Source organism: Panthera leo, assembly GCF_018350215.1.
Source record: "Panthera leo isolate Ple1 chromosome E1 unlocalized genomic scaffold, P.leo_Ple1_pat1.1 chrE1_random_Un_scaffold_57, whole genome shotgun sequence".
NCBI classification, from domain to species: Eukaryota; Metazoa; Chordata; class Mammalia; order Carnivora; family Felidae; genus Panthera; species Panthera leo.
This window is the reverse complement of record NW_024962228.1, coordinates 52,799-76,816: the sequence shown is the minus strand read 5'-3', so window position 1 is coordinate 76,816 and position 24,018 is coordinate 52,799. Positions and strand designations below refer to the sequence as shown.

Sequence of the window (24,018 nt, the reverse complement as noted above, 5' to 3'; positions counted from 1 at the left end):
GAAAAATGAAAAATTCATTTCCTCTGTTGCTCAGGAGCTCCACGTGGCTCGTGGCATGCTGGACAGCACAGACATGGGAAAGGATTGCCATTGAGAGGCCCAGCCTGCAAACTGGGGGTTACGATTTTGGCTCCTTCTACCTGCAGGATACTTTTTGTCCTTCTCATTACAAAATTCAGTAAAGTCTTGAGGCCCACGGAAAATCTCAACCTGGTCTTTCCTTGCCCTAAAGACTGCTCCTAGGCTACTTCCCCAGCTAGACCAAGTGGAACGAATGTGAATGTCGTCTGTATGTGCTGACAATACTTGCAGAGGCAACTAGGCAGCCTGAGTAGTTCCTGGGGCACTGGGGATAGGTTTTCGCTGGATTATGGTCTCTGAGGCTTGATTCCTCTTGTGACAGAGAGATCAAAGACATTTGCAAGTTGTTTAGGATTGGTTTATGGGTGTATTGTGTGGTTAATTAACACAGATTATAATTGGCTTCTTTGGTGATCAAATCTATGGCGGAGATTGGCTTCCTTTGCAATGGGGCTTAAAGGAGCCGAACTAATCCAACCAGATGTTCACTTTAACATCTGCCTTTAAGAAAGCTTGATTAGAAAGGGCTGCCAGTGTGGTTCAGATGGTTAACTGACTCTTGATTTCGGCTCAGGTCACAATCTCAGGGTTTGTGAGTTTAAGCCCCACGATGGGCTCCTCCCTGACCCTGTGGAGCTTGCTTAGGATTCTCTCTCCCTCTCTCTCTGCCCCTCTCCTGCTTGAGCTCGCTCTCTCTCTCAAAGAAATAAACTTTAAAATTTATATATATATATACATATATATATGTATATATATATGTATATATATATATGTATATGAAAACTTGATTAGAAAGGTAAATCTATGTCATTCTTTTAAAAAAAAATTAAAAAGGGGGCACCTGGTGGCTCAGTTGGTTAAGCATCCTACTTCAGCTCGGGTCATGATCTTGCAGTTTGTGAGTTTCAGCCCTGCGTCAGGCTCTGTGCTGACTGCTCAGAGCCTGGAGCCTGCTTCAGATTCTGTGTCTCCCTCTCTCTTTGCTCCTCCTGTGCCCATGCTCTGTCTCTGTCTCTCAATAAGAAATGTTAAAAAAACAATTTGATTCTAAAAAAACTTAAAAAATTTTTTTTAATGTTTATTTATTCTTGAGAGAGAGAGAGAGAGAGAGAGAGAGAGACAGAGACAGAGCATGAGTGAGGGAGGGGCAGAGAGAGAGAGAGAGAGAGGGAGACACAGAATCCGAAGTGGGCTCCAGGTTCTAAGCTGTCAGCACAGAGCCCGACATGGGGCTCGAACTCACAAACCTTAAGATCATGACCTGAGCTGAAGTCGGAGGCTTAACTGACTGAGCCACCCAGGTGCCCCATAAATCTATGTCATTCTAAAACATGCCCAAGTCACATAAAAAAGACTTCTTTTTATTATCTACAACATTGTTTCCTTTATTCATGTCAGCAAAATTTGACAGAGATTGGAAAAAAATGGTAGCAGGGAGATTAGGGGAGAAAGAGATCAGGCACGGACCCCCCAACAGCAGTTTGAATTAGAGGGTGAGGGAGGCATTTCAGCTCATTTTACTAGTGAATAGTACTTACAGAGATACTAATGTTCTTTGCTATGGAGGTTCAGTGTTTATTCTTTGTCCATGCCATGCAAAGCTGTGTATTTCATTAATCCTTTTTTAAAAATTTTTTTAATGTTTATTTATTTTTGAGAGAGAGAGAGACAGAGTATGAGCAGGGTAGGCACAGAGAGAGAGGGAGACACAGAATCCGAAGCGGGCTTCAGTCTCTGAGCTGTTGGCCCAGAGCCCGATGCGGGGCTCGAATTCATGAGCAGTGAGATCATGACCTGAACCGAACGAAGTCAGATGCTCAATTGACTAAGCCATCCAGGCGCCCCTCATTAATCCTTATTAATGATGTGCTTTAGAAAATAGATTCTTCTTGCAAATGTGGAAGGCTTAAGGGTAGTGAGTAAAAAGAATCTCATATGACACTAAAAATAGTCCTTCAAATTATCAAACCTTCCAAGTCTTAGGGGACAACCACTTTGTATTGGTCTTCTTGGCTACCTCTGCCATCTGGGCTCCAAACATTACAAACACAGTTTGGAGAAAAACAAAAGAGACAAACTGCGCAATGGATAGGGCCTTTCATTATTTCTACTATGAGGTACTTTGTAAGCCAATTATTTCATGTCAGGTGAAGTGTTCTCATTCATTCATTCATTCAAAAAAAATGTGAATCAAAACCTAAAAAAGAATGTGACAGGCCCTATGCCCAGTACCATAGGCACGCAGATGGTTAAGACAGGCTTCCCACCCTTGTAGGAACTCATGATTTCACAGGGAAAATAAACAGAAGCTTAAACCATAACGCCTAAGCACTAAATGGATGATGAAGCACTGACAAAGTGCAGAAGAGGGAGCCACAAAGTCATAAAACCACATTTCTTTTCAGTCGTTTTGCTCCTTCTACTCACTACCCAGCTGTTAATTTATTTTATAAATATTTGAGTTTGTTCTTTGTCCATGCATCAGTTTTAAACACAGTAGACAACGCAGATGAGCAAGACTAGTCCATACTTTCATGGAGTTTATGCCCAGAGGAAATGGAATGCCAGAATAACTATATTAAGAAGAAATTGGGGCACCTGACCGGCTGAGTCAGTAGAGCATGCGACTCTTGATCTCAGGGTCGTGAGTTCAAGCCCCAGGTTGGGCGTGGAGTCTACTTTAAAAAATTAAAAGAAGGAGAAGAAGGAGGAGGAGGAGAGGGGGAGGGGAAGAAATGGATTTGGGCAATGAGAAGTATAAGTTGTTTTTGGAACACAGAAGAGGGGGGAAGACTTCAAGTTGGATCAGGGAAGTTACTAGAGAAATGCTGTTTGAACAGAACCTTGAATGGCTATGACGTATCATCAGATAGACATCTTGGGAAGAATATGCTTGCAAGATAGAGTGAGTGAAAGGCAAAATGCAGGAGAAATTTCTTTGGTATCTGTAGAGTAGGAAACTAGAGCCGGATTTAGGATTTTGAAGGCCTTGGATAATATGCCAGGCTACCGTGTTATCACAGCAGTGCTCTAGGACAAACTTTAGACTGCACCAGGGTCACCGGGAGGCCTTGTCAGAACACAGGTTCCACCTCCACAGTTCCTGATTCACTCAGTCCAGAGTAGAGCTGAGAATTTGCATCTTGAGTAAGTTCCCAAGTGACTCTGATATTTGAGAACCACTCCTGGAGAATTAATCTGGTGACTGTGTGCAGTATAGATTAGAATGGGAGAGACCAGAGATGAAAATGCCAGTCAGAAGATGGTGGTACCCATGTAGGTGGAAAGTGAGGGACTCGGCTGAAATCCATGGAAATAAGAGGGTCAACCATAATCAAGAATGGGTGTTTCCAAATAAAAATCCAGGACCATGTTGTTTTTTTGTTGGCCCCACTTGCAGCTGAAGCAATTGATAAATTCATAGACCGTTTAGGCAACGTACAACCAAAAATAAATTTCTATTAATATGATAATATAATTCTGAGTTCGTTCAAAGTTAGGTATTGATTAGAGGAGTAACTTCTTTTCAAGTTAAATGAAAAGGTATCTTTTACCTCTTCTGGTATTGACTTGGTGTCAAGAAATAGAACTAAACCAGGAAGGTGTGCTAATGTGAGAATATCCCTTTTAATATTAGAAATTATATGTGGCGATCACAACTTTGAGCTCATAATTTAGAAATTGATGAGGCCACAAACAGTCATTTAATCAATTCTTCTGCTCTCAGGAAAGATTACTTCCAAGATCTATCAAGATCTATAGTTGTATATTTTATGTATGAAGATCACAAAGGTGAGACTCTTAAGAAAGGTGAGGACAGGGTTAGGGGCTCTGGAAGGTTCAAATAACAATTCCTAATACTCAGAGTTTAGCCAAAAGCTACTTATTCAATACTACCATCCTACTAATTAGATATCTTATAGCTAATTGAGGCAATATTTTCCTTTTCCTTTTCCTAGAGATTTATCCTGCAATAAAATACAATCTATTGAAAGACGTACATTTGAATCACTACCTTTTTTGAAGTTTATGTAAGTTACAAATATAATTTCATTATATTTGGAATTTGTATTAAACTTAATTGTAAACCTCTTTGTTATTCATTTGGAATGAATGAAACTTTATTAGTCGAAAGCTACTAAAATTATGTAGCAAATCTTTTTTGTCTGTGGCAAAGTTTGGTGTGAGAGTTATTATAGAGATCAGAGTGAATCGTTCTAGAGCAGCAGTTCTCTGCCAGGGTGATTTTGCATCCAGGTGACACTTGGTAGTGTCTGGAGACATTTTTGATTGTCAGACTGTAGATGTGCTCCTGGCATCTAGTGGGTGGAGGCCAGGGCTGCTGTCACACCCTACAGTTCACAGGGCAGCACCCCCCCCCCCATAACAAAGATTATCCAACCATAAATCTCAACAGTGCTAAAGTTGTGAAACGTTTTTCTAGAGAAATAAACTTACTTCTCTAGAAAAAAATACTTACTTAACACAAGTATTTATTGAGCATTTACTGATTTGTATCTAATGCACCACATGTATAAACATGAAAGTATAAATCTTTCATGCAAATATTTTTTTAAAAAGGCAAGTATCTTTCATAGTGAGATTTCTTTAGTGTATGGAGAGAGTATTGTGGTTATGTTTCATTATCTATAAATTAGAATCACTGCCAAAGGATAAATATTCTGAAAGAATATCTTTTTTTTCTCTTTGTTTGTGTCTTGTTTTGTGTGTGTGTGTGTGTGTGTGTGTGTGTGTGTGTAGAAATCTTCGTTGCAATTTACTCACCGAACTGAGCTTTGGAACATTTCAGGCCTGGCATGGAATGCCGTTTTTACACAAGCTGTAAGTGAAATAGAAAATGAATACATGTAAAAAAAACAAACAAAAAAAAACTACATGTAAAAATATCATACAGTGATTGGTTAGGTGTGTGTTAATAAACCCAGTATGAATTCTGGAAAGTAGGTCTTAAAATCCATTTTTTTTTTCAAATGAGGAAACTAAGGTACAAAGAGGCCAAGGGACTTGTCTTAACTCCTAAATGGCACTCTCTGCCCTCCCTCGTACCCAGCTTTGTGTGGGCAATGAAAGCCCCAAGCAAGTAACACCCAAGTCAGTATTATCATGGGAATTCGTGACAGTGATGCTTCCCCAAGGTGTGCATGGTCCTTGAAATCCACTTTTGAATTTAACTTTGATTCCTGCTCATGTGCAAGTTTCCTATGCAAAAGAGAACTTCAAAGAACGAAGTTTAGCACAGAGTTCTCCAGGCAGCAAAAGGTGTGGGTGCTTCTTGAGCCATCAGGAAAGCAGAAAGAACTCCTGAATGCCTGCCACAGGGCACTGCTCTCCATGTGTTTTCTTTCCTGACCACTCTTCAATTAAGAAGTGTGTTATTCCCTTTCAGCCGGAAAATTCTGTGATTTCTCTGTAAAAAAGCAAATCATACTGGACATGTTCAGTGGCCTGAGGGGGATTTTTAGACTCAAGGTTGAAGACCCTCCTCTAAAGCAGACGCTGGAAAAGACTGTCTTACTGTCTTGTGGTTCAGAAATCCGATTTCACAACTTATCTTCCATTAGATGAAAGTGTTTACGGTGTGTCCGGAGCTGGAGTAAGTTCCTGCGGGTGCCCAAGAGCAGGGGCCTCCTCTCTCCTCTCATTAATTTGCTGATGCCTAACTTGGGGAAAGAATACTGAGGGTCAGTTTTTTGTTTTGCCGGCATGCCAGAGAACGGGCTCATTGAGTTTCTCCACCAAGAGGTTTTAGTGGTGTCAATATAATGTCTTAAAACTCACCACCTCTACTAAGCATCTTATAACACCGAGAGTCTCTTCTAAGAATCTGAATTTCATAGTTATGTAGGCAATACAGGACAAAATAGCGTGGAATCCGTTGATAACAATGAATGAATTCATTGAAAAACACTCAGTGCCACGCGCACTCTGTGTCGACAGTGTACTAAGTACTGGGGGTGCAAAGAATACACAGGGACTGTCCCCAAGAATCTTTCATACTGGAAGGAGAAAAAGATGGCCGTTGATGGGAAAACGTATGTGAGCCATGCTGGCATCAGTGCAGCAGGGTAACGAGCTAGGGGGTGACAAAGTAGGGGATGGTTGTGGAATAGAAAAGATTTGTCGTGGACAAGGCAACAACTTGCTTGTGTTGAGTTTTCACGTTCATCTTGATGAAGTTTTGGGGAGATGGTGGGGAGTCGGGAGCCGACGGCCAAGAAAGAATTCTTGAACATGTCTTTGGTGCAAAAAGGCGATTTTATGAAAGCACAGGGACAGGACCGTGGGCAGAAAGAACTGCACTGGGGTTGTGAAGAGTGACAGGTTATATGCTATGGAATTGGGAGGTCAAGTCAAAAGGGAAGTCTCCAGAGGGACTGTGATATGTGAAAGAGGACTCCTAAGATACCAGAGGCCTTGCTATTGTCAAGCTAAGGTTGTTTTTCCGTCTAGCAAAGCATTAAGACAGTAGGGAGTTCCTGGAGAAATATTTTATTTGCCTGCCTCAAGTATCTGTCAATAGGCTGCAGGTTATAAGGAAATTTAATTTTACCTGAGATTTCCTTCTTGCCTTTGTTCCCCATATCACTATGGAGGGGTGATGTTGGGGCTCCAGGAAGCTGATTCTGTAGGTTTCTGGCGATTAGGCTATTGATAAGATTGCCTTTTTCTTGTAATTTACTAAGATATTTGTAAACTGATGGAAACTCCTATCTTGCCCGACTGAGATCTCTTATCAGTTAACCATTTGTTTTCTTTCCTTTCCTTTGTCCTCGAGCAGCCAGAATCACACATATCCCACCTGGGGCGGGGGCATGTGCTAACTTGTATTTTGCCCTCAACTTGCCTCATGCTCCCTCATCGATCTTACATGACAGAAAAAGGTAATTAAAGAACCAGAGCTAGCTGGTATTGAGAATAAATTAATACTCATGTCATGTGTGTTATGCCCAGAATTCGTGATCCCCAAATACCGCCAGGGAGCCGAGTCCGATGTAAAAGCAAAAGAGCCTTTATTCGAGCTAGCTCGAGCTCAATCCCCTACCTGCACTGATGCAGAGGTGAGATACCGGGGAGAGAGAGCCAGTTTCAAAAGGACAAAGGTTTTATGGGGGCCTAGGGGCAGTTGGTGAGGTAATGGCTGTGGCCTCAGCTGATTGGCTGGGGAAGGGTCCTGGGGAAGAGTGCTGTTAGGCAGTTGGGGGGGGGGGGGTTACTCAAGGGGAGGAGGTGTGGTCAAGGTGAAGGACACAGAACAAGATGGAGTCAGCCGGCGTAGGCCCGCCCTTTCAATGTGGTTTGAATAGAGCTGTACTACTAAAACGAATTCACAGTTAACTTCCAAAAAATTATCACAGTACAGTAAGTGTGTATTGGAGGTTGGGCTCCTTGTTTGGGGCCAAACTTTTCTTTTCTTTTTTCTTTTTAACGTTTATTTATTCTGAGAGAAAGAGAGCATGCGCAAGGGAGATGCCATCCCGTGAATTCAGTCACGTTATTACCTATGTGACTTAATTACTGGGGTGTTTATAAGTTGAAACAATATTTTCTCCAGCATTAAATAAGTTTGTAAACCTTTTGGGCCCCAGCTGAGGTGGATTTATCTTGAACTGACTGAAGCTTAAACTTCAGGTCTTCTCACTTACATAGGCCCCTTCCGAAGTCTTGGGAGGGACCCTCGCAGTTCCTGTACGCATAATTTTGCATGTTTTGATGAGGCAGGATTTCCCAAAGTAGATGAGGTCCAGACCCTACAAGGCCTCGATTCACCCCTGGGTTTCAGGTAATTCTATCTCAGTAAGTTTTTTGAATGAAGCCTCTTAAGTTATTGATAAACACTGAGTGAACACGTTAGCGGTGTGGTAAAGTCTATTTTGAATCTGAAATCCACCTCAAAGCCATGCCAAGAGTTTATTAATAAGGTACCACTTTTTGAATGGTAGTAATAATCCTATTTCTTTCAGATGAAATCAGGAATGAAATATATTATGGAAAACCAACAGTGGTTGATAATCCTAAATGTTAAGTATACTTTTTTTTTCCTGACTTTAAAGTGCTTCTCCTTCATTCACCTACACAGGTGCAGACCGATGGCTTATTTTAAAAAATTCACTTCATTGCTTCTAACAGTACGAGCTCCATGAGTTTAGAAGCCGAAGGACTCTACGATGTAGAAAGGCTGTACCTTATCGGGATAGAGCACATTCACATGCTGGCTCGTCTGTGGCGCATCAGTATTGTGCCAAGAACATAAGCTCTAAGGGAGAATAAGGAAAATCTAAGCCTTACCCCTTTTGAATTATTGTTGAGAATATCGTTGAGGTAGGTGTGGCCACCCTCTGAAGGCAAAGTCGAGCCGCAGTCACAGAGACGCCCTAACGCTCCCCCAGTCAACCGCCATCTGCTTCCTTTTAGACGGCTGCGTGCCCACACAAGTTGACACACTTCAGGATATTGTCATCGCTTTTTGGTATGTACTGGAAATCCTGACAGCTTCTTCTCAGATTCAGAAAGGCATCAACGTTAAGGATGAAGATGACAACTCAGGGCTGTCCTTTTGGGGTGATTTAGGGTAACTTTTATTATTTTCCGTGTGTGGTAGTTCAGAAGCTTTGCGATAGTCATACCCAACTGTTACTTTTCTTCTCCCAGCTGCATCTGATTCTTCCCACGTATATGCCAAGGCATCTTCTTTCTCTGGGAAGCATGGTAGTTGCTCCTCTGCCCCATATCATTTCTTTAATACCTACCTCTGTTAGGTATTTACTGCGCTCCGGCACTACGCTGAGACCTTTCGCTTGTGCTGCAAGTAAGACAGTGTGTCTTAAACTCTTAGAATAGAGCTTGGCACGTGGGAAATGCTCCGGATGTGGCCCCTCACACGGCACTTCATTTTCGTTTTTCCAGCAACTCTTGTGATACAGGTAGTATCATCCTCATTTCGGGGATGAGGAAGTTGAAACTCAGAGACATCGGGTGACTTGCCTAGGTTCACACTGTCAATAAGTGACAGAACCACTTAAGAAGCTTCGCGAGTAATACAATTCCGCATTCCCTGGCACTAGGTAGGACCTGAATGACAACCGGCCTTTTGGGCGTCGTCCCTTGGAGTCAGCTTCTCACTGGAATAGGACCTTTCGAGCAGGGAGCTCCTTTTCCCTATGCTTCGGGAGCTCCTGGCCATGCCACCTATGGGCATCCCCAGGCTTCCTGCTCACCGCCTGGTGCAAATATCACATCGTCACTGCTAGGCACCCACTCTGTGCCCAGCCTTATGCTAGGTGCTTTGCACATGCTCTTTCCTTTAATCCTCAAATTGCCTTATGAGGTAAATGCTGCTAAAAAGACTCGGAGACGTTCGTTACTTAAGTCCCTTCACCAGGAAGTGACAGCCAGAATTCAGACCTAGGTCTGCCTGATTCCGGGGCCCTTGCTTCTTGGGCTGTTCCTCACTGCCAGAAACTCCTCTTCAAGGCTGTTCTCAGAACTTGAATTAAAACATGGGCTCACCATTTCAGATTCTTTAGGCTTCGCCCCTCCCCCCGCCCAACCCCTGAGAGAGGATCTACGTGATGCCGTTAGATGTCTTGTATTGAGGAGCTTCGCATGGGGAGTCATGTTCTCATGGCTCATGAACCTATGTAGATGAATAAAGGAAAGGGGTTATTCTATCCCCAAGTACTTCAAACATACTGGAATAGGGTCTAGATCACTCTACTTATTTCTTCAACTGCTTTCCTCCAAGGAGCCAGTTTTCCCTCCATGCCTTGGGATTCCAGCATAGAGAGTTTGGAGTCTGTCCTATTTGAAATGTATTTTCACTGCCTGCTTTGGACATTTTTTCAGCTAAAGCTGTTAGGATTTCAGTACATTCAGGACAGTGGTGACAAGCTTCAGTCCTCAAGTCTTCTCTGTCTCCTCAGTTAATAGAAAGGAAACGTAGCCCATCTGTCTGGACCTCTGTAGAAGAATTTGGAGAAAAAAAAAATAACACGTAAGAAATGTTCCCTTATTTTGTGAGCTACCTTTAGTCTGTCCCGTTGCTCTGCAACGGAAAGCTTTTGCAAAAATACTTGAGTTTTCCTCTTCAAATAAGATAGAGTTTTTTAAAAAACAAAAAAATATCTAGAACAGTATTTCTTCAACTTTGATTATGAGACAGTCTTTGAGGATAACTGTTGTTATGTTTTACTCCCATAAAGATAAGCCCACGAATATCCAAAAGCCAATAGACTGAGTCAGCACACGTTTTATCTGTAAAATGAGGGAATTGAACGGAAATGGAGATGATGTCTAGTGCAGCGTCCACCGTTCGTTCGTATCGCAGTCTGTGGAAAGACAATTGCTGTCGGTCCAGCAGATGTAACCTGTCGGGTCAGTTCTCATTCTCCCCTTGGCTCAGGCACAATAGCTCCATGAAGAGAAGGCGGCACTAAAGACAGGAGGAGATAGGATAACTTGGAGTGGCCTGTATTTTGTTTTCACTACAGATAAACACAGGGCATTCATCTCAGCAGGAGGGCTGCCTGGGTAAGAGGAAGCACCGAGCCGATGGGTATAAGGCCATGGGTGAGCTACCAGGAAAGAGGGGGGGACAGTGGGGGTAGAGCACTGAGATAGTTGGGGGAAGGATAACAAACTACTAAATTGTTTTGGCTGCATAATTCTTCATAGTCTTTCTTAATAGGGAGCCAGGGGGGCGGGGCGGGGGGGGGGGGAGAAGTGGGCAGGGGAAGACACACACGTGGAAGAGGTTACTTGCACAGAGCCCGCCAGTAAGCTTGTAGGTATTAATGCCATTTTTATTTTTTCAAAGCCAAAGGACATTCGGAGCCTCAAGGTTGAGGAACTGTGTTTAACCAGACATGTGACACTCACGTTCTTTCTCTTCATAACATCGTCTGACTGGATATTAACTAGTGTTACACAAACCCGACATGTTAATGGGCCTGAAAAAACGTAGAAGAAGGGGCTGGAATAGGAAGAATAGGGGAGTTTCCAAGGCAAGAACAAAAATGCATGGCTCCCAGCCGCACCGCTAACTCCCTCTGACCTCCGTTGTGGAAGAGTTTGAATCTTCGCTCCCCTTTTCTCCACCTACTAACATGTTTGATCTTCTGGCAACTGGTTCTCTATTTATCACAACATGGTTCTTTTTTTTTTTTCTTCAAATTGAGATATAGTCCGCATAATAGAATATGCAACATTATAAAGTATATAGTCCAATGGTATACTTTGATAGACAATAATCACTGCTAATTCCAGAACATTGTCATTGCCCCCCTCGAAAGAAATACCATACCCATCAGCCTTTACTCCCCATTCCCCCCTCCTCCCAGGCCCCTGGCAACAACTAATTTACCTTCTGCCCCTATGGATTTGCCTATTCTGGACATTTCATAGAAATGTGTGTCTAGTTTCTTTCACATGGCTTGTTGGCTTCAAGATTTATCCGGTTGTAGCATGTTTCAGTACTTCATTCCTTTTTTTAATGTTTATTTATTTTTGAAAGAGAGCGCACACACAAGCGGGGAAGGGGCAGAGAGAGAGGGGGACAGAGGATCCAAAACCACAGAGCCTGATGTAGAGCTCGAACTCATGAACTGTGAGATGACGACCTGAGCCAAAGTCAGATGCTTAACCGACTGAGCCACCCAGGTGCTCCAGTCACATTTTGTTCATCCATTCGTGAGTTATTGGACATTTGGATTATTTTGACTTTTTGGCTATTGTGAATAATGCTGCTATGAGTATTCATGTACAAGTTTTTGTGTGGTCATATGTTTTTAATTCTCTTGGGTACATACCTAAGAGTGGAATTGGCTGGGTCATGTAGTAACTCTATATTTAACCCTTTTGAGGAACTGCCGAACTGTTTTCCACAGTGACTACACCATTTTACATTCCCACCAATGTATGAAGATTCTGGTTTCCCCAAATCTTGCTACCACTTATCATTGTCTCTCTGTTCGATCATAGCCATCTTAGTGAGTGTAGAGTACTATCTCATTGTAGCTTTGATTTATATTTCCCTAATGACCTAAGACATTGAGCATCTTTTCATGTGCTTATTGGCCATTCATGTATTTTCTTTGGCGAAATGTCTCTTCAAATCCTTTACCCATTTAAACATTTGATTATTTGTCTTTTCACTGAGTTTTAAGAGTTCTTTATATATTCTGGATGTTCTGGATACTAGACTTGTATCAGACATATGATAGTTTTGGGTTGTTTTTTTATTTTTAAATAAAGTCCAGTTTATCTATTTTTCCTTTGGTTTGTTGTGCTTTTTGTGTCATGTCTAAGAAACCGTCGCCTAAATCCAAGGTCATAAAGATTTCTCTCCTGAGAGTTTTATAGCTTGAGCTCTTCCTTCTAGGTCTTTGACTCATTTTGAGTTAAAATTTATATATGGTGTGAAGTGTAGGAATCCAACTACATTATTTTGTATGGGGATATACGGTTGTCCCAGCATCATTTGAAAAGACTAGTCTTCCCACGTTGAATGGTGTTGGCACCCTTGTTGAAAATCAGTGGGCCATAAATGGGAGGATTTGTTCCTGGACTGTCAGTTCTGTTCCATCAACTTACATGTCTGTTCTTTTGCCAGTACCACACCGTGATTACTGTAGTTTCGAAGTAGGTTTTGAAACCAGGGCGTGTGAGTCTTCCCATTGTGTTGTTCTGTGTCAAAATCGTTTTGGAGCACCCGGGTAGCTCAGTTGGTTAAGTGGCCGGCTCTTGATTTCAGCTCAGGTCATGACCTCATGGTTTGTGAGATGGAACCCCGTGTTGCAATCTGCACTGACAGCATGGAGCCTGCTTGGGATGCTCCCTCTCCTTCTCCCTCTGCCCCTCCCCTGCTCACACTTGGGAATTCCCCACTCACACTCGCTCATGTTTGCTCTTCTGCACGGGTGTGTATGCTCGCTGTCTCTCAAAATGAATAGATAAACTTTTTTTTTTTTTTTAAAAAGATCATTTTGGCTATTCTCGGTCCCTTGAATTGACATACAGATTTTAGAATTAGCTTGCCAATTTTTGGAAAGAAGTCAGTTGGGGTTTGGATAGGGATTATACTGAAACCACAGTTCAATTTGGGGTATAGTGCCATTTTACCAATATTTTCTTCTGGTCCGTGAACATGGCATATCTTTACACTTATTTCAATCTTCTTTAATTTCTTTCAACAACGTTTTGTGGTTTTTAGTGTGATTCTTGCACTTCTTTGGTTAAATGTTTTCCTAAGTATTTTGTTCTTTTGAGTACTGTTATACATGGAATTGTTTTTCTAATTTTATTTTTGGAATAGTCATTGCTGATGTATAGAAATAAAGCTAATTTTTACATATTGATCTTGTGTCCTGTAACCTTGCTGAACTCATTTATTAGTGCTAAGGTTTTTTTTCTACATTCCCAGGAATATGTCTTGTGGTCTTCTAGTTACCCAGGAAGATGTTGGAGCATTTCAAAGTCCCTATGGACATCTCATTTCTCAGCTTTTTCCTTTTAGGCTTTTTGTTTAGGCTATTTTTTGTCTTGTTATCAATTGCCTCACATAGCTGCCAGATTAAAACATTTATCTATAATTGTTTTCAAAAAATGCCCCTTGGGAAGAGGCTATTTTAGCACTGTGCAGTTCTCAGTGAGGTCAAGGGCAAGGCTTTCAAGTGAAGTTTTTTAGGGACCCCACTAGACAGGTAAAACAATGACAGTTTGTTCCTTGGGAATGAGGCTTTAAGGAACTTGAGCTCCATTCTGTTCCCCTGGGATGTGGGCAATTTTTAAGGCTACCATCACGATGGAGAGCAGAGGTTGAGGACAAGTTAAAACAACAGAGCTCACTGTTCTCATAGAAATTAGTAATTTTTTCTTTAATAAATGCTCTCCGGGTTGCTGCAAGCCCATTGGTTAAAATTTCCAAAGTTCTGAGAAAGTTGATTTTGACCATTTTTGCTAGTTTTTTGTTGTTGTTGTTGCTTTTACGGAAGGATGAATTTTCAGACGTCCTTCCTTTCTCATTTTCACTGATTCACCTGTAACAGGGCTTTAAAATGTCTAAAGTCTCAGGGCACCTGGGTGGCTCAGTTAACTGCCTGACTCTTGATTTCGGCTCAGGTCATGATCTTGCGGTCATGGGATCAAGCCCCATGTCAGGCTCTGCACTGGGCATGGAGCCTGCTTGGGATTCTCTCTCTCTCTCTTCCTCTGCCTCTCCTTCACTCATACTCTTGTACTCTCTCTCTCAAAAAATAGAATACAAAAATAAAAAATGAAATCTCTAAAGTCTCAATGATCACAGGCTAATTAAATACTTAATCATGGGAGATGATTAGAGGAAAGGAATAAAAATAGAAAATGTAATTCTTAGAGAAGCTCTCCCAGATGGAGAGATGAAGTTCAGCAAAGTGTTTCTATATTTAATGCTCTCAAAGTTAAGTTTAAGGTAACGGCTATTTTAAACCCCCTTTTTTTTTCATACAAGTTAAATACAGGCTTTGGAGTCAGAACTGAGTTCAGATTCCAGCTCTGCTTCTTGACTGGCTTGACAAACTGGGACAAATTATACAACCTCTCTGTACTTCAGTTTCCTCACTTGTAAAATGGGGTAATGATGTATCTATCACATAAGGTTATTGTGAGGTTTAAATGTGAAATGCTGATCACAGATGCCCTATGGCTCAATAGTATTGGTTGTGATGATTATCCTTATAATTTTGCAAAAGTACAGTGATGATTCTTGAGCAGAGTCAACCTAAAGGCAGATTTTCTTTTCTTTCTTCCTGTTTCCTTCACTTTATTTTTGCTGTAAAGAACTGAGAAGAAAATCTACTCGGCATTTTGGAATAAAAACTTGTGTCAAGCAGTGACAAAAAGTTATTTATTCAACAAGCCTTCACTAAGTAACTAAAAAAGTTATTTATACTACAGCGTTTGAAACCATTATGCCATTCAAATAGGATGTATCACCCAGATGTCGGCATCTCATATATATATTGCGTGAATATCTTGCTGAAGAACTTTTCTGTAAATCACTCACATGGATGTCCTGAATTAGGGATTAAGTTGCCAAAATAATTTCTAAAATTTTTTTTTTTTTACGTTTATTTATTTTTGAGACAGAGAGAGACAGAGCATGAACGGGGGAGGGTCAGAGAGAGAGGGAGACGCAGAATCTGAAACAGGCTCCAGGCTCTGAGCTGTCAGCACAGAGCCCGACGCGGGGCTCGAACTCACGGACCACGAGATCATGACCTGAGCCGGAGTCAGCCGCCCAACCGACTGAGCCACCCAGGCGCCCCGCCAAAATAATTTCTAAAAGAAAATAGTAATGTGCCACATACAGAATGTTAAAAAAAAAAAAAAAAAAAAAAAAGCAAAAATGTGTTTCAGCTCATTGAGAGCTTAATTTGGGGCTAGATTTGTGAATTTTTTTTTTTAGATTTTTTTTTTTAATGTTTATTTATTTTTGAGAGTGAGAAAGAGCGTGAGCTGGGGAGGGGCAGAGAGAGAGGGAGACGCAGAATCTGAAGCAGGCTCCAGGCTCGGAGCTGTCAGCACAGAGCCTGGCGCGGGGCTCGAACTCACAGACTGCGAGATCATGACCTGAGCCGAAATCAGGCACTCAGCCAGCTGAGCCACCCAGCCGCCCCTAGATTTCTGAATATTTAACTCACCCCACAGTTGCAAAGTTTGTTTTGAAGGGAAGAGAGTGGAGAAAGAGAAGATGGTTACTTTCTGAAAAAGCACTGGAAGATTTTTCATGCAAAATAATAATGTTAATTGAATCTAAATCAAACCAGTCGAGGAAACTTCAGACGTTTCCAAGTTTAGGCTTTGAGAAGTCTCACTTCCTGGGGTGCCTGGGTGGCTCCATAGGTTGAGCATCCGACTCTTGATTTTGGCTCAGGTCACGATCCCAGAGTTTGTGGGGTCAGCCCCACGTCGGGCTCTGTGCTGAGCGTGGAGCCTACTTGGGATTCTCTCTGTCTCTCCCTCTGTCCCTCTCCTCCGCTCACGCTTTCTCTCTCTCAGGAAAAAAAAAATTAAAAAAAAAAAGTCTAGCTTCCTGAAAAAGGTGAAAAGATGAGAAAAAGATTCAGCATTGATGCTAAAGATTTCAGAAACCTGATTATAGCAACAGATCCATTCCTGCATGAGGCCAGTCTTGGAATCAGTTCCATATAAAAACTATTCCTGTGTGCTAGACATTGGGATTAAGATAAAAACCCCCTCTCTCTTGCATTTTACATGCTAGAGGTTGTGCCAGACCATAAGCAAGGACTAAAAATACATTAGAAAAGGGGCTGTGAAGGAAGTAAACTGAGTGCTAGTTGCAGTATTTCAAGAAAATTGTTTAACACGCTGACTATAACATCCTAAGTGCCTTCTCCATGTGGGCGCACAGAGTGGACCTCTGAAAAGTGGCCTTGTTACTTTTTCTAGATCAATGGCTATGTCCAGTCAAGATGAGATGGGGGAAGTTTTCCCACCCAGTGTAAATAAAGGGCTAGAATTGGTTTCCGGCCCTCTTTCCCAGAATGAATTGCTTAGCACTCCCCCCAAACTCCTCCTACAGACATTTAGGGGCCATCGCAGATTCAGTGGTAGGCCCCCATCTAACAGAGTGGTGAATTAATAATCAGCCATGGGTATTGAGAATTTAGAGGAAATGGCAACATTTTAGAATATCTGACTGTGAAGTGTGTTCTCCTCCCCATCGCCCTAACTGGTGCTTATTTTGCAGGTCAGCTACTTTTCTTGGAAGCAGTATGGCCAGGGGGAGGAAGAACGTCTCTCGGATTTAAGCTTTGAAGAGCAAGAGTTCAAATTGCTAGAGCTGGACTAGCATTTTTTAATTTCCCAGGATGCCAGGTCCTGTGGCTTCCTTGGAAGCTCTGCTCCACTCCCCCACCCTTCCACCCCTCAGAGCTGCGGGAGTGCGGGGCCACCCAGATCTGAGTCCAAGTACTACCTTGCTGTGAGCAGCCCCGGGCCGGGGAGGGGGGGGGAGGGGGGGAGGGGGGGAGTGGGGGGGAGTGGTGGCCTTTGCAGGGTGGAGGGAGGCCTGGGCCCCAAGTGATTCTGGGAAAAGGGCCCGCTCTGCTGGTGCGGAGCCCATCTCCAGGGAGCTAATAAAGGTGGTGTAAATAAAGACGTCATAAATAAAGGGTGGGACGTTGGCGGGGGAGGGGCGCGCAGTTGCTAAAGGTGCGCGCGCGCATCACGGGGCTGCCATAATGGTTTGGCTCCCGCTCAGGGCCCAGCGCCAGTACCCTACTCGCCTGGGTCGCTGCGCCCCGGAGCCTCCGCCTGTCATGTCCCGGCTGCGCCTGTTGGCCCCACTGCTTCTCTTTATGTGGCAACCGTTGTGGCTGCTGGTCCAGGCAGCTCAGCCTCCGGAGTGGGCCCTGGACCCTGCCCAGCTGACTTCCGACCCCCTGGAGGCGGCTGAGACCTGGTCTTCGCGCTCCTCTGATCCCCCGCCCGAATCGCCCCAGGCACTTACACCCCCAGCTGAGCCGGGGGGCTTTAATTACCTGGGGTCCTCTGCTCCAGCCCAGATGTTGGCCCCGCCTAAGGAGTTGACCGAGACTTTGGTTCCATTGCTGGACACGGATTCGTTTGGAGAACTACCCCCAGGGCCAGATGAGGATCTGAATGACCAGCTAACCCAGCATCAAAGGCTCCCAGAGGTGGTTCCAGTGCCAGGTTGGGATCAGAATCAGACCATAGCTCCGCCTCCTCATCTCAAAAGTAAGACTAAAACTGTAGGTTTAGATCAGGCCGAAGATCACCAGTCATTTGATTCCAATATGGGTCTCCTGTATCCTGAGGAGAACCTACCTATGGGTTTCCCAGGGGGACCAGATCAACTTCCAAACTTCTCTGAGGAGGCTGAAATTCCTCCACCCTTGCAGAAGACCCCAAATCATCTAGAGTCCCCTGAGGAAGCTGAATCTTTTTTGCCCCAAGGGGAGGCTCAGGCTCAGCATCCAGAGCCCTCTGAAGAGACAGAAACATCTCTACTTGAGCAGGAGGCTCCATCTCAGCGTCCAGAGTCCCTTAAGGATGGAAATTCAGCAAACCCACAAGAGGCCCCAGCTGAGCCTTCAAGTACCCCTGAAGAGGTCGAACCTTCTTCAGTCCAGCAGGAAGCCTCAGCTCACCCTACAGAGGCCCCCGAGGAAGTGGAACCTTCTCCAACCCCCCAGGAGGCCCCTGCTCAGCCTCCAGAGCCATCTAAGGACATCATATCTCAACTGTTAGCACATCATGAAGTAAATGTGCTATCTCCAAGTCAGAGTGAAGCTCAGAAGCCAAGCTTCCCCAATGTCACTGTTAAACCTCTGGATCTTACCATAACTCTAACTCAGCCTGCGGAGCACCCTGAGGAGGCTGGACCTACCCCAGTCCAGCAGGAGGCCCCTGCTCAGCCTGCAGAGCGCCTCGAGGAGGTTGAACCTACCCCAGTCCAGCAGGAGGCCCCTCCTCAGCCTGCAGAGCGCCTCGAGGAGGTTGAACCTACCCCAGTCCAGCAGGAGGCCCCAACTCTAGTTCCAGAGTTCCCTATCGAGTATTTAACTCAACTTGCAGTAAGTGATGAGGTGACATCTCTACCTCTAGGTCAGTATCCAGATTATTTAATGTTTCCCAGGGTTATAGGTAAGCCTTTAGATGTGGAATTTACCACAACTCCAGGGCCTGATAAAGGTGTTGAATCTTCTATAGCCCAGCAAGAGGCCCCACCTCAGCCTCTTGAACACACTGAGGAAGCAGAACTTTCTCTAACCCAGCAAGAGACCTCGGGTAAGCCTCCAGAGGAGGTTGAGCCTTCAAGTGAGCAGGAGACCCCAGGTCAGCCTTCCGAGCCTCCTGGGGTGATTGATCCTTCTCTAAGGCAGCAGGAGACCCCAGCTCAGCCTTCAGTGCCTCCTGAGGAAGGTAAGCCTTCTCTAAGCAAACAGGAACCCCCAGCTCAGCTTCCAGACCGTTTTGGAGAAGCTGAACTTTCTCCAACCCAGGAGGAGGCCTTAGCTCAGCTTGCAGAGCTCCTTAATGAGGCAGAATCTTCAACCCAGCAGGAGACTCCAGCTCAGTCTCCAGGGGAGATAGAATCTTCTGCAACCCTGCAAGAGCAACCAGCTCAGCCTCCAGAGCTGCCTTCCAGGGAGGTGGAACCTTCTCCAACCCAGCAGGAGCACCCAGCTCAACCTCTATGGCATCATAAGATGACAGTTTCACCTCCAGGTCACTACCATGATCAACATTTAAACCTGCCCGATGTCAGTGTGAAACCTCCAGATGTGCAGCTTACCATGACTGCAGAACCCACTACAGAGGTGGGACCTTCTGCAGTTCGGCACGAGACTATAGCTCAGCCCTCAGTGCCTCTTAATGTGGAACCTTTTGAAACCCAGCATGAAGCCCCAACTCTGCCTCCACAGTCCCCTGAGGTTGAATCTTTGCCAGTTCAACAGGAGACTCCAACGCAATCTCCAGAATCTACCACACAGGAGAAACTTCCAACACAGCAGGAGACCCCAGTTCAGTATCCAGAATATCCTGGAGAAGTTGAACCTTCTACAACCCAGCAGGAGGCCCTAGCTCAGCAATCACAGGCCCCTGAGGAGGGTGAATCATCCTCAACCCAGGAGGAGGCCCCGACTCAGCTTCCAGAGGCCCAGGAAGAGGGTGAACCTTCCCCTCTCCAGGAGGAGGGCCAGGGTCAGCACCCACAGGCCTCCGAGGGGAGTGAACCACCTACAACCCAGGAGGAGGCCCCAGTTCAGCATCCACAGACCCCTGAGGAGGTTGAACCTTCTTCAACCCAGCAGGAGGCTCCAGCTCAGTATCCTCAGGCATCAGAGGAGGGTGAGCCTTTTCCAACCCAACCAGAGACCCCAACTCAGTATCCAGAGCCCCTTGAGGGGACTGAGCCTTCTCCAGCCCAGTCAAAGGCCACAACTCAGCATCCAAATCCCCTTGGGGAAGTTAAACCTGCAACCTATCAGGAGGCCCCAAGTCAGCATCCACAGACCTCTGAGGAAATTAACCCTTCTGCCACTCAACAGGAAGCCACAGCTCAACATCCAGAGCCTTCTGGTGAGGTTGAACCTTCTCCAACCCAACAGGAGGCCCCAGCTCACTCTCCAGAGCATCAGGTGGTAACAGTTTTTCCTCAAGGTCAGAATCAAGCTCAGCTCCTGCTGTTGCCTAATGTCACTGTTAAACCTGTGGATTCCTCAGTTACCATGACCTCAGAATCCACTAATGAGGTTGAAGCTTCTCCACTCCGAGAAGAGGCCTCAGCTCAGTCTGCAGTGTCCCCTGAGCAGTTGGAACCTTCTCCAATCCAGCAGGAGGTCCCACATCAGCATCCAGCTGCCCCTGAAAATGTTGAGCCTTCTCCAATCCCGCAGGGAGTCTCCACTATGCCTGAAGATCTTCCTGAGGAAATTGGACTTTCTCCAACCCGGCAGGAGGTCCCACATCAGCATCCAGCGCCCCCTGAAAATGTGGAATCTTCTCCAGTCCAGCATGAAGTCTCAACTCCACCCGAAGATTTTCCTGAGGAAATCGAACTTTCTCCAAGCCAGCAGGAGAGCTCAGCTCTGCCTCAAGTGCCTGTTGCAAGTATAGAACCTTCTCCAATCCAGCAAGAGGTCCCAGCTCAGCAACCAAAGCCCAATGAGGGGGTCGAGTCTTTTCCAGTTCAGTATGAGCATCCAGCTCAGCCTCCAGGGTCCTCTACAGATGTTGTAGCTCAGTCTCCAGTACAGCATGAGGTGACATTCTCACCTCCAGGTCCAGGTGAAGATCAGCATCCAGTGTTGCCTAATATCACAGGTAAACCTGTGGATCTGAGGATTTTCCTAAGTCCCCAGGCAACTAAGGAGGTGAAACATCTTCCAGTGCAGCAGGATGTCCCTGCTCAATCTCCTATTCCCCCTGAGAAAGTCGAATTTGCTCCAGCTCAGTCCAAGCATCTTTCCCAGTCTCCAGAGTCCCCTGAAGATGAGTCTTCTCCAGGCCAACAAGAGGTCCTAGCTCAGACTCCGGACCCCCCTAAGGCTGTGGACCCTGCTTCAGGCCAACAGGAGGCCCCAGCTCAGTCTGGAGTCCCCCAGCTGGCCCCAGCTCAGCCTTCAGAGCCTCCTGAGAAGGTAGAACCATCTCCAGTTCAGCAGGAAGTCCCAGCTCAGCCTTCAGAGCCCCCTAATGAGGCAGAATCTTCTCCAACCCCGCAGGAGGCCCTGGTTCAGTCTCCTGTCCCCCAGCAGGCCCCAGCTGTATCTCCTGAGCCCCCTAAGGAGGTAGAACCTTCTCCCACACTGCAGGAGGCCCCAGCTCAGCCTTCAGAGCCCCCTAATGAGGCAGAGTCCCCAACCCAGCAGGTGGCCCCAGCTCAGTTTCCAGTCCTCCAGGAGTCCCCAGCTATATCCCCTGAGCCCCCTAAGGAGGTGGAACCTTCTCCCACACCTCAGGAGCCCCCAGCTCAGCCTTCAGAGCCCGGTAATGAGGCAGAATCTTTTCCAACTCAGCAGGGAGCCCCAGTTGTATCCCCTGAGCCCCCTAAGGAGGTAGAACCTTCCACACAGCAGGAGGCCCCACCTCAGCCTTCAGACCCTCCTGAGAAGGTGGAACCATCTCCAGTCCAGCAGGAAACCCTATCTCTACCTCTCGAGCCACTTAAGGAGATAGAACCTTCTCTAACACAACAGGAGGTACAAGCTCAGCCTTCAGAGGCCCCTGAGAAGGTAGAACCATCTCCAATTCTGCAGCAGTCTCCAACTCAACCTCCGGAGCCCTCTAAGGAGGCAGAAACTCCTCCAGCCCAGCAGGAGGCCCCAGTTCAGCCTCCAGAGCCACCTGAGGAGGTTGTAGCACAACCTCCAGTCCATAATGAGGTGACAGTTCCACCTCTAGGACAAGAGCAAGCTCAGCATCCAAACTTGCCCAATGTTACTGTTCAGCCTGCTGACCTGGAGCTTACTGTAACTCCAGAACCTACTGTGGAGGCTGAGCAGTCTACAATCATGCAGCAGACTCTAGCTCCTCCAGAGGACACTGAGGTGACACCTCCACATCCAGAGCAGGTCCAGGCTCAGCATCCAAATTTGACTGAAGTCAGAGTTCAGCCTTTAGACCTGGAACTGACCATAACTCCAGAACCCACTACAGAGACTGAACCTTCTCTAACCATGCAAGAGACCCCAACCCAGCCTCCAGAGCCACCTAAGGAGGTTGTTCAGTATCCGTCCCAACAGGAAGTGACAGTTCCTACTCCAAGTAAGGATCAAGGTCAGCAACCAACATTGCCCAGTGTCACAGCTCATCGTGTGGACTTGGGGCTTACCATAACTCCAGAACCTACTACAGAGGCTGAACATTCTACACCCGTGAAGGAGACTACAGCTCCTCCTCCAAAGGACCTTGAGGTGACACTTGCACATCCAGAGCAGGTTCAGAGTCAGCATCCAAACCTGACTGAAGTCACAGTTCCACCTATGGACCTGGAACTTACTGTAACTGCAGGATCCAGTGTGGAGACTGAACCTTCTCCAACCATGCGAGACACCCCAACTCAGCCTCCAGAGCCACCTAAGGAGGTTGTAGTTCAATATCCATTCCAGCAGGAAGTGACAGTTCCAACTCCAAGTAAGGATCAAGGTCAGCATCCAGCATCACCCATCATCCCATTTCGTCATGTGGAGCTTACTATAACTCCAGAACCTATTACAGAGGCTGAACATTCGACAACCCTGAAGAAGACTACAACTCCTCCCCCAAAGGACCTTGAGGTGACACTTGCACATCCAAAACAGGTTCAGAGTCAACATCGAAACCTGACTGAAGTCACGGTTCCACCTATGGACCTAGAAATTCCTGTAAGTCAGCAACCAGAGTCATTTGAGACAGGTTTTCCTCCAACAACTGAACATCCTGTGGTGCATTTTGTAAACTATACCTCAGAAAAGGCATACACAACTTTAACTTGGCAACCAGAACAGAATGCCACCACAGACCTCAAAATATGTGAGCGCTGTACCTGCAAAGATGAGACACTGTCGTGTGTTGGTCTCAGCCCACAGCAGAGGCTCCGCAGAGTGCCCGTGCTGGAGCCCGACACCTACAACGGCACCTTCACCATCTTGTAAGAATCGCCTTTACTTGTTTGTTCTCTGCCTCCTGCTTGACATGGCAGTCTCTTCCTCAATGTCGTCCTGGGCCTTCCTCATCTCCCCAACCACGTTGACTGACTTTCTGTTTTTAGCTTTTCTTTGTCAACTATCCCTTATCTTCATTTTCCTTTTTACTACTGTTCGCCCTTCTCCAATCTTTTACTTGTAATTGTCCTTATTCTTTTTCCTTATCCAATTTTTAGCCCCATTATTTCATTCCTTAACCTCTACTCTCCCATTTTTGCTCCATCCTCTATAATAGGATACAACAGAGTAGTGAAGAGTAGAGATTCTGGAACTAGATTGCCTGCGTTTGGGCCGAGGTCTGTCATCTATTAGCTTTGTGACTCAGTTTCCTTTTCTGTGAAATGGAAATTATGATAGTTACCATCTCATGGGATTATGGTGAGATCTAGATGAGGTAATACATATGAAGCACTTGGATCAGTGCCTGGCGAAATAGGAGTGTTAGCTGTTATTATTTTGATTCCCCAGACCTCATCTTTGACGCCCGGCCTTCCACATACAGTACTCAGTTTGGGCCCAACCCAAGAGTAAGTACTATGGGCGCCACACTAGGATGAAATCGTCTTCAGAACATGAAATGACAGGTGGGAAGAAAGGAAATGGTCATAAAAAGGGAGGTGGCATGTAATTAAGTACTAAAAGAGGTACCATGGGTGTTGGAATTCAGCAGACTCTGTAATCAGCGGAGTATGGAGGTCAGGGAGAG

General features: G+C 45.3%; 2 protein-coding genes and 2 long non-coding RNA genes across 22 annotated transcripts in view; 2 read left to right on the top strand and 2 right to left on the bottom strand.

Annotated features, from left to right (window-relative positions):
* Positions 1-24,018, top strand: part of LOC122212783 (integrin beta-3-like) — a 77,192-nt gene that overhangs the window by 36,378 nt on the left and 16,796 nt on the right. For 2 of the 18 annotated variants that reach the window (XR_006199311.1, XR_006199310.1), the window contains exon 11: positions 8,515-8,569. Coding sequence is in view for 10 of the 18 variants with exons in the window: in XM_042926743.1 (XP_042782677.1) it covers positions 35-243 (209 nt within the window). In the remaining 8 variants the exon portion in view is untranslated. Of the gene's footprint in view, positions 1-34; positions 616-4,040; positions 4,113-4,842; positions 4,924-6,880; positions 6,984-8,063; positions 8,121-8,179; positions 10,077-10,301; positions 10,507-10,589; positions 10,669-10,915; positions 11,273-24,018 lie in introns of those variants that run through there. The other 16 variants (XR_006199317.1, XR_006199315.1, XR_006199313.1 and 13 more) reach the window with 16 other exon arrangements.
* LOC122212787 lies at positions 4,816-7,186 on the bottom strand. Its single transcript, XR_006199319.1, has 3 exons — positions 7,145-7,186; positions 5,618-5,762; positions 4,816-4,921 (listed from the first exon to the last, which is right to left on the bottom strand). It is a non-coding gene; the product is annotated as an uncharacterized LOC122212787 (long non-coding RNA).
* On the bottom strand, positions 10,331-11,059 carry LOC122212791. Of its 2 annotated transcripts, none has more exons than XR_006199324.1 (2): positions 10,978-11,059; positions 10,331-10,531 (listed from the first exon to the last, which is right to left on the bottom strand). It is a non-coding gene; the product is annotated as an uncharacterized LOC122212791 (long non-coding RNA). The 2 variants fall into 2 exon arrangements; XR_006199325.1 differs by lacking the exon at positions 10,978-11,059 and adding an exon at positions 10,858-10,946.
* Positions 17,140-24,018, top strand: part of LOC122212785 (leucine-rich repeat-containing protein 37A2-like) — a 50,195-nt gene continuing 43,316 nt past the window's right edge. Inside the window, exon 1 of the mRNA XM_042926753.1 lies at positions 17,140-23,257. Within this exon, the coding sequence (XP_042782687.1) occupies positions 17,340-23,257 (5,918 nt within the window). The 5' untranslated portion in view covers positions 17,140-17,339. The remainder of the gene's footprint in view (positions 23,258-24,018) is intronic.